Genomic DNA, 15,034 nt, shown 5'->3' with positions numbered 1-15,034 from the left:
AGTGCCATTACACGGTATTCGGCTTCTGCAGTTGAACGTGCAACTACACTCTCCTTCTTTGACTTCCATGAAATTGGAGAGTTGTCCAGGAGGATGCAGAAACCTGAAGTTGATCTTTGAGCCCAGTCACTGTCACAGTAAGCCTGAATCTGTGCGGTCGAGGAATTTGTTAACAAAATTTCTTGTGCAGGGTTGGATTCCAAGTATCGAAGAACTCGTTTTGCAACCTACATATGCACAGTTGTTGGTTGGTGCATGTATTGACTCAGGACATGGACTGGGAATGTGATGTCAAGCCTGGTGACTGTCAAATAAATCAGCTTCCCCAGCAAACGTTGATAGGGTTGAGGATCTTGCAGAAAATTACCTTTCGTGGGATCCATTTTTAAGTGAACATTCATTGGTATTTTCACAGAACTTGCAGATAGCATGAAAAACTCTTGCAGCAAATCAATGGTCCACTTCTTCTAAGATAGGAAGTAACCAACATTTGTTTTATCAATCTTAGGGCCTAAGAAATATTTAACTGCCCAAATATTTCACGTGGAAGGTAGTAGTAATGAGAGGCTTCAGTTTTGAAATTTCATGAGCTGAGTTGCCAGAAATAAAAAGGTCGTCTACATATTCTAGGACCAGCGTGATGGATTCTCCCAGCAGATTTGTAAAGAGACTAGGATCAGTTTTTTGACCGAACATACCAAAGAGTGATAAGTTTTTGAGACAGTTTGTGGAACCATAATCTGAGGCTTTGTTTAAGGCAATATAGTGATTTGATTAATATGTAGACCAAGTCAGAAGATTGAGTTGCAGATTGGTTCAAGATTATTCTGCTGCCCGTTCCTATATAACCTTGAGGCAGCTTCATGAAGACAATATCATGGAAGTCACCATGCAGAAATGCATTAACGATATCCATTTGAATTTTGATCTTATTTTGAACTGCAACAACTGCTAGCAGGGTCCTTACTGTAGTTAATTTGGCCACAGGTGCAAAGGTGTCCATGTAATCCACTCCATACACTTGTTTACAACCCAACACAACCAATCTTGCCTTGTGCATTTCCACTGTCCTGTCTAGGTTTTACTTTGTCTTGAAAATCCATATACACCCTATAGCTTTTTTATTTTTGGGTAAAACAGTGAGCTCCCATTATTTTCTAGAACTGTCAATTCCTTGTTAATTGCTTCTACCCAAACAAGAGATTGAACAACTTGTTTAAAGGTTGTAGGATCATTTGTGGTTGTCAAATAAGCCAAGAAATAATTAAATTAAAGGTGGATGATATGGACTGTAACTTGAATATTAGTTTTATCAGGTAGAGTGTGAACATATTGTTGTAGATAGGATGGTTGTTTGATATTTCCGGGTGACCTTCTAAGAACCGGAGGAGGTGAGTCAGGTTCAATGATAGGGCTGGTTGAGTCTTTGTCTTCAGGTGTATGAGAATTTTTATTGCTAATAGATTGATCAACAAGTTAAGTTACATAAATGTCATCTGACTCGGTGTGAGCAGTGACAACTGGTAACACATAGGGATTTGGTAGCATATAAGGTTTAGGTGTATTAGGGTTTAAGGGAAAAATGCTCTCATGAAATAAGGCATCTTTGATTATAAAATATTTGCATAATAGTGAGATTCAGCAGCCTATAGTATTTTTGATTGATAGGGTATCCCACCAATACACGAGGTACAGACCTAGCCTCAAATTTATTAAAAGTGTTGTTTGTATTGGAAGCAAGAGACAAACAACCAAAGGCCCTTGAGTTGTCATATGACACTAGCTCATCATAAAGAATTTCATATGGTATTTTATTTTTCAAGGCCTGATTAGATAATCTATTTATCAAGTAAGTTGTTGTCATTACAAACTCTCCCCGATACATCAATAACATACCGAACTAAATTTTCAAGAACCTAGCAATCTCAAGAAGCTGCCTATGTTTTCTCTCGACCCTCACATTCTGTTGTGGTCGATTAACACAAGATTTTTGGTGGAAAATTCTTAAGAAAGAGTAGAACTGAGTGCACAAAGAATCTACAAACTCTTGAGCATATCAAACCGAATAGATTTTATAGAGGTTTTGAATTGGGTGTGAACATGGTTGTTGAAGGTTTTAAGGCAAGATAGATAATCAGATTTATTTTTCATAAAAAACAGCCAAGTAAACCTAGAGTTGTCATCAACAAAAGTCAGGAAGTATTTATAATGACCTCTAGTACAGACCTTATATGGACCCCAAGTGTCGATGTGAATCAAATCAAATGGTAATGCAGCATGAGAAGCACTAATATTATAGGGTAGTTTAGTGAATTTAGCCATTGGACAAGTAAGGAATACCTCATATGTAGTGACATACTTCTTGATTGCTGGAATATATGTTGCATAGTTGTTGCTGTAGAGTGTCCCAATCTTAGATGCCATTTTTAAAAGTCAAGATTCTGATTCTGAGAAGTAACTGACTTTGTTGGTGCTTGCTCCCCCTAGCTACAAGTATCGGCCTTTACAGCATTATTTTGAAGATAGTACATACCCCTGGATAGAAATTCATTTGCTTGAATCTTCTTTATTGTAGAGTCAATAATTTCACAGCCAATAGTGGTGAATTGCACCTGACAGTTATTGTCCTTTGCCATAGTGGGAATTGATAGCAAATTATGCTTGAACCGAGGAACAACCAGTACATTTTTCAGGAAGAGACCATTTGGCAATAGAACATTCCCCATATGGGTTATCTTAGAGGCATCTCCAGTAGGTAGATTTATGGTCAAGTGTGAAGCAACGGGTCTAAGATTAGACAGATTTTGATTGGAGAATGTCATATGAGCACTAACTCCTGAATCAATAATCCAAGTAGTGGAGGAACAATTTATTTTATCCTTCTGCAAGTCACCATACCAGAGAAGCACACATTTAGTTCCTCGTTAGTTTTAGAACCTTTCAGGTGTTGCTCAGCATTACTCGAAAAAAAATTCAGTAAATGTTTTAATTTTTAAGAGTTAAAGTGAACTTCCTGTGAGGAATTAGACTCATGACTATTAATACTCACATTATTGGCCACATGTCTTTGCTGAGTTCTATTGTTATTCCATCTGGATGAGCTAGGTGCAGGGTTGCTCCTTATATTTGGTCTTTTATGCTTCAGATGCCAATTTAGGTACCCGACTACGGTCCAATATCTGTCACTGAGGTGACCTTTACCTCCACAATAAGGGCAAACAGGAAGTTCTGGTTCATCATTAGATTTTCTATACATAGCAACATATTCAATGTCAGTTACAGAGCCATTTAGCACATCCATGTGATTCTTCTTATTGGATAAAGGCACATGCAGTTCGATATTAGGAAGGGGGATTTGCATCAGTAATTGACTCCTTAGAGGACCATAGGGTTCATCAAGACCGTTTAAAAACATAAAAAGTTTTGATTCTTCTCTTTGAGTATAAATAACATTCATCAAAGCAGTAATTTCATTATTTGTTGTAGTAACAACAGGAAGTAAATTCGTGGACTCAATTTATGTTAGAAAAAATGGATTTTAGATCATAATTTTTATTACGTTCTTGATGATAATTCTAAAATCTAATGATTGAAAGTTGTTCCATGATATGTGAATTTAAACTTTTATATATGGATCTAAGTATTTTCTTAGTAAAATTCATAGAGAAATAGAGTTGAAACTAGTAGCTTGTAAAAGCTTGAAATGGAGAATGTGTCATTTATCCCACATTGAAAATAAATAAAGTGGGGATTTTATTTATTTTTGATTTAATTTTTTAATTAGAGTTAATTTATCAGACGGGCTGGGTTATTGTTTGTTGGGCTTGGTCACTTTGTAAGTGGGCTCAGTCAGATTCAATGAATTTGGACATGTAACTTGTAACACCCCCAAATTCAAGGTCGGGAATTCGGGTCGTTACGATCACTTAATATTGACTAATAAATAATTAATCCTCTTTTCACATCATTACTCGACCTTTTAACCAAACTCACACACACACAGGTTATATGCTCAGAAACATTACTAAATTAACGTTAAAGTATTTAAGTTATTACAGACCAAAGGAAATTATCTCAAAAGAGTGAATGCCGAGAACAGCTCTACATGAGACTGACTCGGGTCACAAATAGTCTTGGTTCAAGTACTCAAAAGGAAACTATCTCTATTCGTCTACCTGAGGTGGCTGGCGGACGAACAGTCTACGGTACTCACGGGCGTCCCCTACCCGTTTGCGGGCAGTCATCCTGGTTCGGGCCATGCTGGTAATCTGTTGTGATATGATATTTATAAAAGCAAGAGTGAGCACTAATGCTCAGCAAGATATAGATATCCATTATCTCAATATAATCATTTAGGGAAAAACAACCATTAGGCATTGTATAACCAAGGTTTCTAAAAGTTTATATGCTTGTCAATTTTATGAAAAACTCAACTTTAACTGTATCAGTTTAATCGGCTTATACTCGTACTCATTTTATCTCAAAATCTCAATATGATGCTTGAACCAAGATTCTCATATGGATGTGATATATGAACATCAACATCCTTATTTAAAACTCAGCCTTATCGGCCTTCTGTTGTAGGTTTCACAACAATTTATCCAAAGTGGAGGAAGGGACTATACTGGAATAAACCACGTACCGGTGATCAGCCGAATACGAAATTTTCTCTACTAGTAGAAGGAATACAAACCTAGCCGCCTTTGGGCTTATCAAGACATTACACGATGGTTGCCCATTTCCGTGCAAGTCCGAAAGTCAATGGTCACAGAGACCACATAACTGTATACTGCGCCACTCCGCGCTTGGTCACTACCCGATACCTCTCCGTGCCGGGTAAGCCACATTCCAGTCCCAAAACAATTATATCATTTAGATAAAATCCTTTATCGAAGGAATAGATCGTTCTCAGTTGACCTTTAAACAAGGTAATTTATCGGTCACTTTTATTACAATTGATTCTTGGGAGTTGTCGGAGTTTTAAATTTAAAAATCGTTTTCTACCCTTAACCGTAGTAGAGTTTTACATATATTGTTCACTTGTTTTTCATTGAGCGAGGAAGCAAAACCTTCATGCTTCTAGACTAAGTTCCCTAAGGTTTTGATAAGTTTCAGATGATTGATCTCTTCCGAGAAATTTTGAATAATTTAGAAAGTATCCTTGGGAACTATGTCTATTTTTAAATGATTTTTTTTTTTGAGGTACGTAATATTAAATATTTACGGTCTCATAATATTTTTATGAAGGGTCCAATGAATTGATAAAACCTTAAGTACAAAATGTTTCTTAATAAGGTTCAATGAATTGATAAAAATCTTAATTAAATACTTAAGACGGGATTCGACATCTTATAATTATCCTTCGAATGGTTACATACATTTTAGATAGAGTGAATTGATTTAAAAACTTTTCAATATTACTTTAAGTATTTTCCGGATATTTTAGTAACTCTTTAGGTATTACTTATAAATAAATAGTCAAGTAGGATATCCCTTGAGTGAGTATTCGATTACCTCTTTTAGTTATAAATCAAATCTCAATCGCTCGTTTGATATGTATGTTACGCGAAAGTACTTTATTTATTGAAATCGAAATTTTCCGCGTCCGGCTCGTTCCGGGATTAAATTGATTTAAAACTATCTCCGACTCCCACTATCTTGTATTATATTAAAATTACGTTTCAATTTCTCATACTCGTATAAAACGAAGTTCGTCTCCGTAAATAATCACATAATTGGAATGTATTGATATCACAGACAAGCATATATTTTCGAATTATAAATCATGGCATCAATATCACAAAAGTATATATAGCATGGATAATTTGTGTTAGGGTTTCGTAAACTTGCCTCGAGTGCTAGGAGTGGTATGGTCTCGGGGCTTTTGTTGGCGATCTAAAATCAATAACCAACGATCTTAGTTAGTACGCGATTATCGATTCGCTTTACTAAAACATTTTTATAAAATCGAAAAATTAATATTTTCTTAAAATTCTTTTTGGACAGTCTTCCTTGCTGCATTATTTAATTATCATGATTTTTCCAAATTTTCGAAATCATTTTTAGCCTTTCAAAATTATTAAGCAAGTGGCCTATGCGCAGTTGGCTTTTCGTATGAACGCTCTACACTAAAACGATCATAACTTTTAAACCGTAAATCCCCTCGTGATGATCCACACATGTACAGAAACTACAAATCAAGATCTACCCAGTCATGGCCAGTGACTCACAAATTTCAAACATTTACATGGCCGAATACACTGCAGAAGGCAGACCAAGTGCAATAGGCTCCATATTCCATTTCTACTACTTGTTCTTGACACAATCACTACTTATGACCAACACAACACTTCTTACTTCTCAAGATCCACCCACATACACCTTATATACTTTATCTATCATCAAATAAAAGAATCATAACTCAAAAACTCAAGTACTTAGCAAGAATATGAGTAAAACAACCTTACACATACACAAACTCTTGGATCTTGACACTACATCATAAATAACTCTTAAACCCACCCTTAAAACTTTAAAGAGTTGGAAGTTATACCTTATTGAGCACTAGGAGGGTTAGTACTAAGGTGATTAGGGCTTGGTTTGCTTGAAAAACACTTAGAAGGGCTAGATCCTTAAGAAACAAAACCAAGAAACAAGTTAGAATTTTGGAGTTACTTTTCAGCACCTCATTCAAACATTTTTATAAAATTGAAAAAAACTAATTTGAGGCTGAAATTTGGTACGAATCTTACCCAAGATATATAGAAGCTATGGTAAAAATTTCATGACATTTGAATGCGTACATTTTGAGTTATGAATTTTTCTTTCTCCCTTGCTCAGAAAATCCGAACTGCTGGAATGTAAAATGGGAGAGCTTTAAGTGAGGGAAAAGAGGGTTGTTTTCTTTTGTGGATGAAGTGTGGGAGTGTATAATGAATATATGGGATGTATGCAGCAGATTTGACAATAATTTGGCAAAGGTATAGGTTGGTTTGATTGTGTGATGAAGTGAGAAAAGGGAGAAGTATGGCTTGTGTACTTGTTTGTCTCCCATCACTATTCAACACTATTCCACTAACTATTCTAGTTAACTTCTAATCATCTAGTTACACTCCTAACTACTAGTTAGGACTTGGTTATGCATGGCCAACTTGCATGGGATTTAATTTCTCATTCCTTTATTTATCGTAAACGCAATCGTCGTTCCATTCCGATAGATTCCACGTATAACGACTTGTTTCGTAGCGATTTCTTTTATCGCTTATAATACTATAACCAATTCCATTCCTTCTCTTGATCATAGAAACACCTTGATATATTATTTATTTCATGTAGTATTCCCGGTTCTACGCCATTCTTTACGGATACGAAAAAAACGTAGTATAATCGTAAATCTTCGAATTTCGTCGGCTTTTACATTCACTTATTTTCCTCGATAAACAAGAATATGATCTCGGATTCTCAAAATTCCACTATTCATTTTATGATGATCCCCATACGTATTACTTAATCAGCTCAAGTTACTATTCACAAAAGTTTTAAAATATTACAAAAAATCAGGGTTCTTACAGTCTCCCCCCCTTAAAAGGATTCCGTCCCGGAATCAATCCACAAATAGATGGGGGTACTTTTCTTGCATGTGACTCTCTAATTCCCAAGTCGACTCCTCGACGTTGTGATGCCTCCATAAGACTCTGACTAGATTGACACTCTTGTTCCGGAGTACTTGCTCTTTTCGGTCAATGATTTCGACTGGCTGCTCAACATAGGACATATCTGGTTGAAGGTCTACTTGCTCATGCTCCACTATATGTTTGGCATCCGCATTATACTTCCTCAACATTGATACATGAAAAACATTATGGACCTGCTGAAGATTTGGAGGTAAAGCTAACTCGTATGCCACGGGTCCTATCCGTCTTAGAATCTCGAAAGGTCCAATATAACGGGGGCTCAGCTTCCCCTTCTTCCCAAATCTCATCAATCCTTTCCATGGTGACACTTTCAGAAACACCTGGTCACCCACTTCATACTCTCTGTCCTTTCGTGCCAGATCGGCGTATTTACGCTGTCGGTCTTGGGCTGCTGCTATGCGTCCTCTGACTAATTGAACTATGTCCCTTGTCTTTTGCACCAAGTCGGGACCTAGTAACTTTCTCTCACCTACTTCATCCCAATACAAGGGCGAACGGCACCTTCGGCCATACAACGCCTCGTATGGGGGCATTCCGATACTCGCATGATGACTATTGTTGTAAGCAAACTCTATCAAAGACAGGTGTTCATCCCAAGAACCCTTAAAATCAATTACACACATTCTCAACATGTCCTCCAATGTCTGGATGGTTCGCTCACTTTGTCCATCTGTTTGCGGATGGTAAGCGGTGCTCATGTTTAGTTTGGTTCCTAGGCATTCCTGAAAGCTCCTCCAAAATCTGGAGTTGAATCGAGGATCTCGGTCAGATACGATAGCTACTGGCACTCCATGCCTTACCACAATTTCTTTAATGTATAGCTCCGCTAATCTATCCACTGTGTAGGTTTCCTTGATTGGGAGAAAGTGCGCTGACTTGGTTAGTCGGTCTACAATTACCCATATTGCATCATGGTTAGTCTTAGTTCGGGGTAATCCTACCACAAAATCCATAGCTATCTGCTCCCATTTCCACATCGGAATTTCTAAGGGTTGCAAGAGTCCGCTTGGTCGCTGGTGTTCTGCCTTTACTCTCTGACAGGTCATACACTTACTGACCCACTCCGCTACATCCTTCTTCATGTTAGGCCACCAGTAGTACTCTTTTAAATCTTGGTACATTTTAGTGCTTCCTGGGTGGACCGTATATCTAGAGCTGTGTCCTTCCCGTAAAATTTCATCCTTTAGTTCTTGGACGTTAGGGACCCATATCCTGTAGGCATGCCTCCTGATTCCTTTCTCGTCTGGGTCACACTTGGCCTCCTCTCCGCTTACCAGTTCCTTGTTCTCCCTCAACACTATTTCTTGGCATCGCCTAATCTTTTCCAGTAGCTCCGGTCGCATAACCATCTCATACAAACCTTCGGTCCCTGGCTCAGCAACCTTGACCTCAATCTCTAACTTGTCAAATTCTCTGATCAAATCCTCTGACGTGGTGATCCTTTTCAATCTTTCCTTACGACTAAGGGCATCGGCCACCACATTGGCCTTCCCCGGGTGATAAAGAATTTCGCAGTCGTAGTCCTTAATCAATTCTAACCACCTTCTCTGCCTCATGTTTAGCTCCTTCTGGGTGAAGATATATTTAAGACTCTTGTGGTCAGTATAAATTTCACACTTTTCTCCGTATAGGTAATGTCTCCACATCTTAAGGGCAAACACTATGGCGGCTAATTCTAAGTCATGGGTGGGGTACCTCACTTCATATTCCTTTAATTGCCTGGATGCATAGGCAATCACCTTACCGTGCTGCATCAGCACACATCCCAAACCCTTATGGGACGCATCACTATAAATCACAAAGTTCCCTTTATCGTCTGGTAGGGCCAGCACTGGGGCCGATACCAACCTTTTCTTCAATTCTTGGAAGCTCTCCTCACATTTCTCCGTCCAAACAAACTTTTCTGTTTTCCGAGTAAGTCTAGTCAACGGGCCTGCTATCTTGGCGAAATCCTTTACAAACCTTCGATAATACCCGGCCAGTCCAATAAAGCTTCTGACCTCGGTGGGCGTGGTTGGTTGTTCCCAATTAGCGACAGCTTCTATCTTTGCGGGGTCTACGAGAATTCCTTCCTTACTAATCACATGACCCAAAAACTGAATTTCTTTCAACCAAAATTCACACTTTGAGAATTTGGCATACAATTTTTCTTTTCGTAAGATTTCCAATACTATCCTGAGGTGTTCCGCATGTTCCTCCTCCGACCTAGAGTAAATTAGAATATCATCGATGAAGACTATCACGCATTCGTCCAGATACTTCTTAAAGACTCTGTTCATCAGATCCATGAAAGCCGCGGGCGCGTTAGTCAAACCAAATGACATAACCAGGAACTCATAATGTCCGTACCTAGTACGAAATGCAGTCTTAGGTATATCTTCCGGTTTGATCTTAAGTTGATGATAACATGTCCTAAGGTCAATCTTGGAAAAACATGTGGCATCCTTTAGTTGGTCAAAGAGGTCATCTATTCTTGGCAATGGGTACTTGTTCTTAATGGTCAGCTTGTTCAGCTCTCGATAATCGATGCACAGTCTCATGCTGCCGTCCTTCTTCTTCACAAATAATACGGGTGCACCCCACGGGGACACACTTGGTCTAATCATTCCTTTATCCAATAGATCTTGCAGTTGATCAGCCAACTCTTTCATCTCGACGGGGGCCAAACGATACGGGGCCTTTGATACTGGTGCCGTGCCGGGAGCTAAATCAATGGCAAATTCTATCTCCCGATCCGGAGGTAGTCCGGGAAGATCCTTGGGAAATACATCCTCAAACTCGTTAACTACGGGTATGGTGTGGATCTCAGGGGTTTCTCGTTTGGTATCCACCACGTGAGCCAAGTAGGCCTCACATCCTTGCCTTAAAAGTCTTTTGGTCTGCACCATAGTTAGAAACTTCTTGGTTTGCCGTTGCCCCTTAATTATTACACTCTTACCACTAGGTGTTTTCAATTTTACTTTCTTCCCCTCACAATCAATTTGGGCATGGTTTCTAGATAGCCAATCCATTCCTAATATCACATCAAACTCCCCTAGTCGAAAGGGAATTAAATCTACTGGGTATCTTACTCCACCTAATTCTAGGTTGCAGTTAGCATAAACTTGATTTACAGGGATAATCTCTTGATTAGCTATTTCCACTTGCAAAGATTCTTTCAAAGGTTCCACTTTTAAGTTCAATTTTTCAGCAAATTCCTTAGACACGAAAGACTTAGTAGCTCCAGAATCAAATAGCACATTGGCGGAATTGGAGTTTAGGAGGAGCGTACCTGCTATAACATTGGTGTTCCTCACGGCATCTTTCACAGTCATATTAAAGGTTCTGGCAGTCGGCACTCTGTTAGATGCAGCTACACTACCCCTTGAGCTAGCTGGGGCCGCCGCAGGGCAGTCCTTCCTCATGTGTCCTGTCTTTCCGCACTGGAAACACTTAGCCGCTTCCTGGTTACAAGCTGTGGCATAGTGCCCCACCTTACCACATTTAAAGCATGTCACTGGTTTCTGCATACATTGCCCAGAATGCTTCTTACCACAGCTCTTGCATTCTGGCAGAGGGGGTCGTGGTTGGCTATGATAAGACATTCCCGTCTGGTTCCCGCTCCGGGCCACACTCACGCCCCCTGATCCCCCGAATCCTGTACTGCGGTTGGGTTGGGAGGCCGTCCCCCTGACAAACTTACTAGGGAAGCTTCCCCCTCCCACACTCCGGCTTTGACCATCAAACTTTCGCTTCTTAGTTTGCTTCATTTTCTGGCTCATTTCACTCCCTGCTTCAGCTATCGTGGCCTTCTGCACTAGGGTGGCATAGTCAGTTATCTCCAGAATTGCCAGCTTATTCTGAATCCACTGCTTCAATCCCTGTTGAAATCTCTCAGCCTTTTGCTCTTCGGTACCCACCAGTTGTGGCACAAACCTCGACAATTCTGTGAACTTAGCTTCATATTCCGCTACGCTCATATTTTCTTGTTTCAGCTCTAGGAACTTTCGCTGCATCTGAACCTCCATAAACTTCGGGACATACTTCTTTAAAAATAACTCAGTGAATCTTTCCCAAGTAACAATCCCTTGGGGCTCCATATTTTTCTTGGCTTCCCACCAATAGTTAGCCTCACCCTTTAAGAGATAAGTGGCAAAATTAGTCTTGTGGGCTTCTTCAGTGCCGATTCGCTCAAAGGTCTTTTCTACCTCTTTTAGCCAAGCCCTGGCCTGAACTGGGTCAGTAACACCGTGAAACTCTGGGGGCTTGACCGACTTGAAAGATTTAAATGCATTAGCCATGGCCTGCTGGGGTTGCTGGGGTGGTCGTTGCTGCTGCAGGTTTTGCCTCAGAAGTTCTACAAACTGCTCCATAGGGTTCACTGGCATTTCCATCCCCTGAGTATCTTCAGCCTCTGACTCCTCATAGTCCTCATCATCATACTCATTTCGTTCTTTGTTAAATCTTAATGGTGGGGTCTGTGCTCGATGCCCTTGCTCATTATTACTACCCTGGCCGCCAGATGCAGCCGGGCGAGTTCTTGTTACTATTCTCCTTGGCGGCATTTTCCTGTTACATAAACTTATTTAGGTTGTTTCCACTTGCCAATTCTCATGCTTCCTGATTTGTTATGACAGTATGTAATTATGCAGGTATGAAAGAAGATTAAACCACAATCTAGAAATCGCAATTAAACAACATGATAATTATACATAATTTGGCCATACGCCGGGTCTAGGTACAACATACTGAATAATAAAAGTACAATTTGCCTTAATACAATAATCCTTAGCTGGTGGCACTATCAAAGACAACAACCCAGAACAACTATCACAAAACAACTAAGTACCACCACTGAGGAACAACAACCAACTACTAACAGTGTCCACTAGCCATGAGTAACATCACGAATCCGCCTCATAGCGCGAACCACAACCCTAATAACCTCGCGCCTACTCACCAAGTCACGCTGGGGGGATAAGCGGTGAATCCTACCGATGGTCCTCTGCTCTATGCGGCGAATGGTCCTGCGCACGCGTCGGGCGCTGGGGTATCCTCGCCTGGCTCGGGCCTCTATCCTCATGTGCCGCTCGATGGAAAGCTGGTCCCTCAGCTCGGTAATACGGGCCTCAGCCGCTGTCAGATCAGCAGCATAGCGACCTACCACCCAGTCGTGAACTGCTAGGGATATGACTGGTAGGGGTGGTGGAAGTGGGGAATTTGCAGGAGTCGCTGCCACACCGTCAAGAATAGGGTCCATGCCGTCGTCGGTCTCAGTCCGTGCGGGACTAACTGGTACAGGGGATGAGGTGGGTGTCCTCACTGGGGTGGATGCCCCTAGCTCCGCCTCTAACTCCTCAGTCAGTGCAGTGACTCTAGCCTGCAGAGCTATCATCCTATCCATCAAATCTGCTACTCCCGTCTCGCTCTCGAGCTCAGCGACTCGAGCCTGGGCTGCTGAGATCCGATCTAACAAACGCTCTATCGACCTCTGATGCACATCCACCCTCATCATCTCTGGAGACGAAACCTCCGTGCTGCCGTATGGAATATCCTCAGGAGGGGCTATCTCAGTGTCTGGCTCAGTGGGGTCCTCCTCTGAGTCCTCCTCAGGGTCAGTCTCCGGGTACTCGAATACCTCTAAGCCCACAGTGGGGGCAGGGTCTGCTACCTCGATCTCAGCTAAAAGGGCCTCATCATGCTCTCTCTCGTACGCCTCTACAGCCTCAGGGTCTAACACATCGGGTACCTACAAGTCATTTAACACACGTATTACTATCCTTGGATACTTAAATCACCCCTAAGGGTTCTTAATATCAGTGCTACCCTCGTAGCCCGACTACGAACTCTATGTGAGTTCTAGTTCATTGATTCAGTTGATTCACCTAACATTTCTGAGACTTATAACCTAGGGCTCTGATACCATTTCTGTAACACCCCCAAATTCAAGGTCGGGAATTCGGGTCGTTACGATCACTTAATATTGACTAATAAATAATTAATCCTCTTTTCACATCATTACTCGACCTTTTAACCAAACTCACACACACACAGGTTATATGCTCAGAAACATTACTAAATTAACGTTAAAGTATTTAAGTTATTACAGACCAAAGGAAATTATCTCAAAAGAGTGAATGCCGAGAACAGCTCTACATGAGACTGACTCGGGTCACAAATAGTCTTGGTTCAAGTACTCAAAAGGAAACTATCTCTATTCGTCTACCTGAGGTGGCTGGCGGACGAACAGTCTACGGTACTCACGGGCGTCCCCTACCCGTTTGCGGGCAGTCATCCTGGTTCGGGCCATGCTGGTAATCTGTTGTGATATGATATTTATAAAAGCAAGAGTGAGCACTAATGCTCAGCAAGATATAGATATCCATTATCTCAATATAATCATTTAGGGAAAAACAACCATTAGGCATTGTATAACCAAGGTTTCTAAAAGTTTATATGCTTGTCAATTTTATGAAAAACTCAACTTTAACTGTATCAGTTTAATCGGCTTATACTCGTACTCATTTTATCTCAAAATCTCAATATGATGCTTGAACCAAGATTCTCATATGGATGTGATATATGAACATCAACATCCTTATTTAAAACTCAGCCTTATCGGCCTTCTGTTGTAGGTTTCACAACAATTTATCCAAAGTGGAGGAAGGGACTATACTGGAATAAACCACGTACCGGTGATCAGCCGAATACGAAATTTTCTCTACTAGTAGAAGGAATACAAACCTAGCCGCCTTTGGGCTTATCAAGACATTACACGATGGTTGCCCATTTCCGTGCAAGTCCGAAAGTCAATGGTCACAGAGACCACATAACTGTATACTGCGCCACTCCGCGCTTGGTCACTACCCGATACCTCTCCGTGCCGGGTAAGCCACATTCCAGTCCCAAAACAATTATATCATTTAGATAAAATCCTTTATCGAAGGAATAGATCGTTCTCAGTTGACCTTTAAACAAGGTAATTTATCGGTCACTTTTATTACAATTGATTCTTGGGAGTTGTCGGAGTTTTAAATTTAAAAATCGTTTTCTACCCTTAACCGTAGTAGAGTTTTACATATATTGTTCACTTGTTTTTCATTGAGCGAGGAAGCAAAACCTTCATGCTTCTAGACTAAGTTCCCTAAGGTTTTGATAAGTTTCAGATGATTGATCTCTTCCGAGAAATTTTGAATAATTTAGAAAGTATCCTTGGGAACTATGTCTATTTTTAAATGATTTTTTTTTTTGAGGTACGTAATATTAAATATTTACGGTCTCATAATATTTTTATGAAGGGTCCAATGAATTGATAAAACCTTAAGTACAAAATGTTTCTTAATAAGGTTCAATGAATTGAT

At 40.2% G+C, this 15,034-nt stretch overlaps 1 protein-coding gene across 1 annotated transcript; it reads right to left on the bottom strand.

The window, feature by feature from the left end:
- Nucleotides 1–12,406: 12,406 nt before the first annotated feature.
- LOC141693966 (uncharacterized) lies at nucleotides 12,407–13,996 on the bottom strand. Its single transcript, XM_074499163.1, has 2 exons — nucleotides 13,900–13,996; nucleotides 12,407–13,422 (listed from the first exon to the last, which is right to left on the bottom strand). Exons 1-2 carry the CDS (start codon nucleotides 13,981–13,983, stop codon nucleotides 12,562–12,564), a joined length of 945 nt encoding a protein of 314 aa, XP_074355264.1. The 5' UTR covers nucleotides 13,984–13,996; the 3' UTR covers nucleotides 12,407–12,561.
- Nucleotides 13,997–15,034: the final 1,038 nt, after the last annotated feature.

This window comes from Apium graveolens, chromosome 10, assembly GCF_009905375.1.
Source record: "Apium graveolens cultivar Ventura chromosome 10, ASM990537v1, whole genome shotgun sequence".
Lineage (NCBI taxonomy): Eukaryota > Viridiplantae > Streptophyta > Magnoliopsida > Apiales > Apiaceae > Apium > Apium graveolens.
This window is presented reverse-complemented; position numbering and strand designations above follow the sequence as displayed.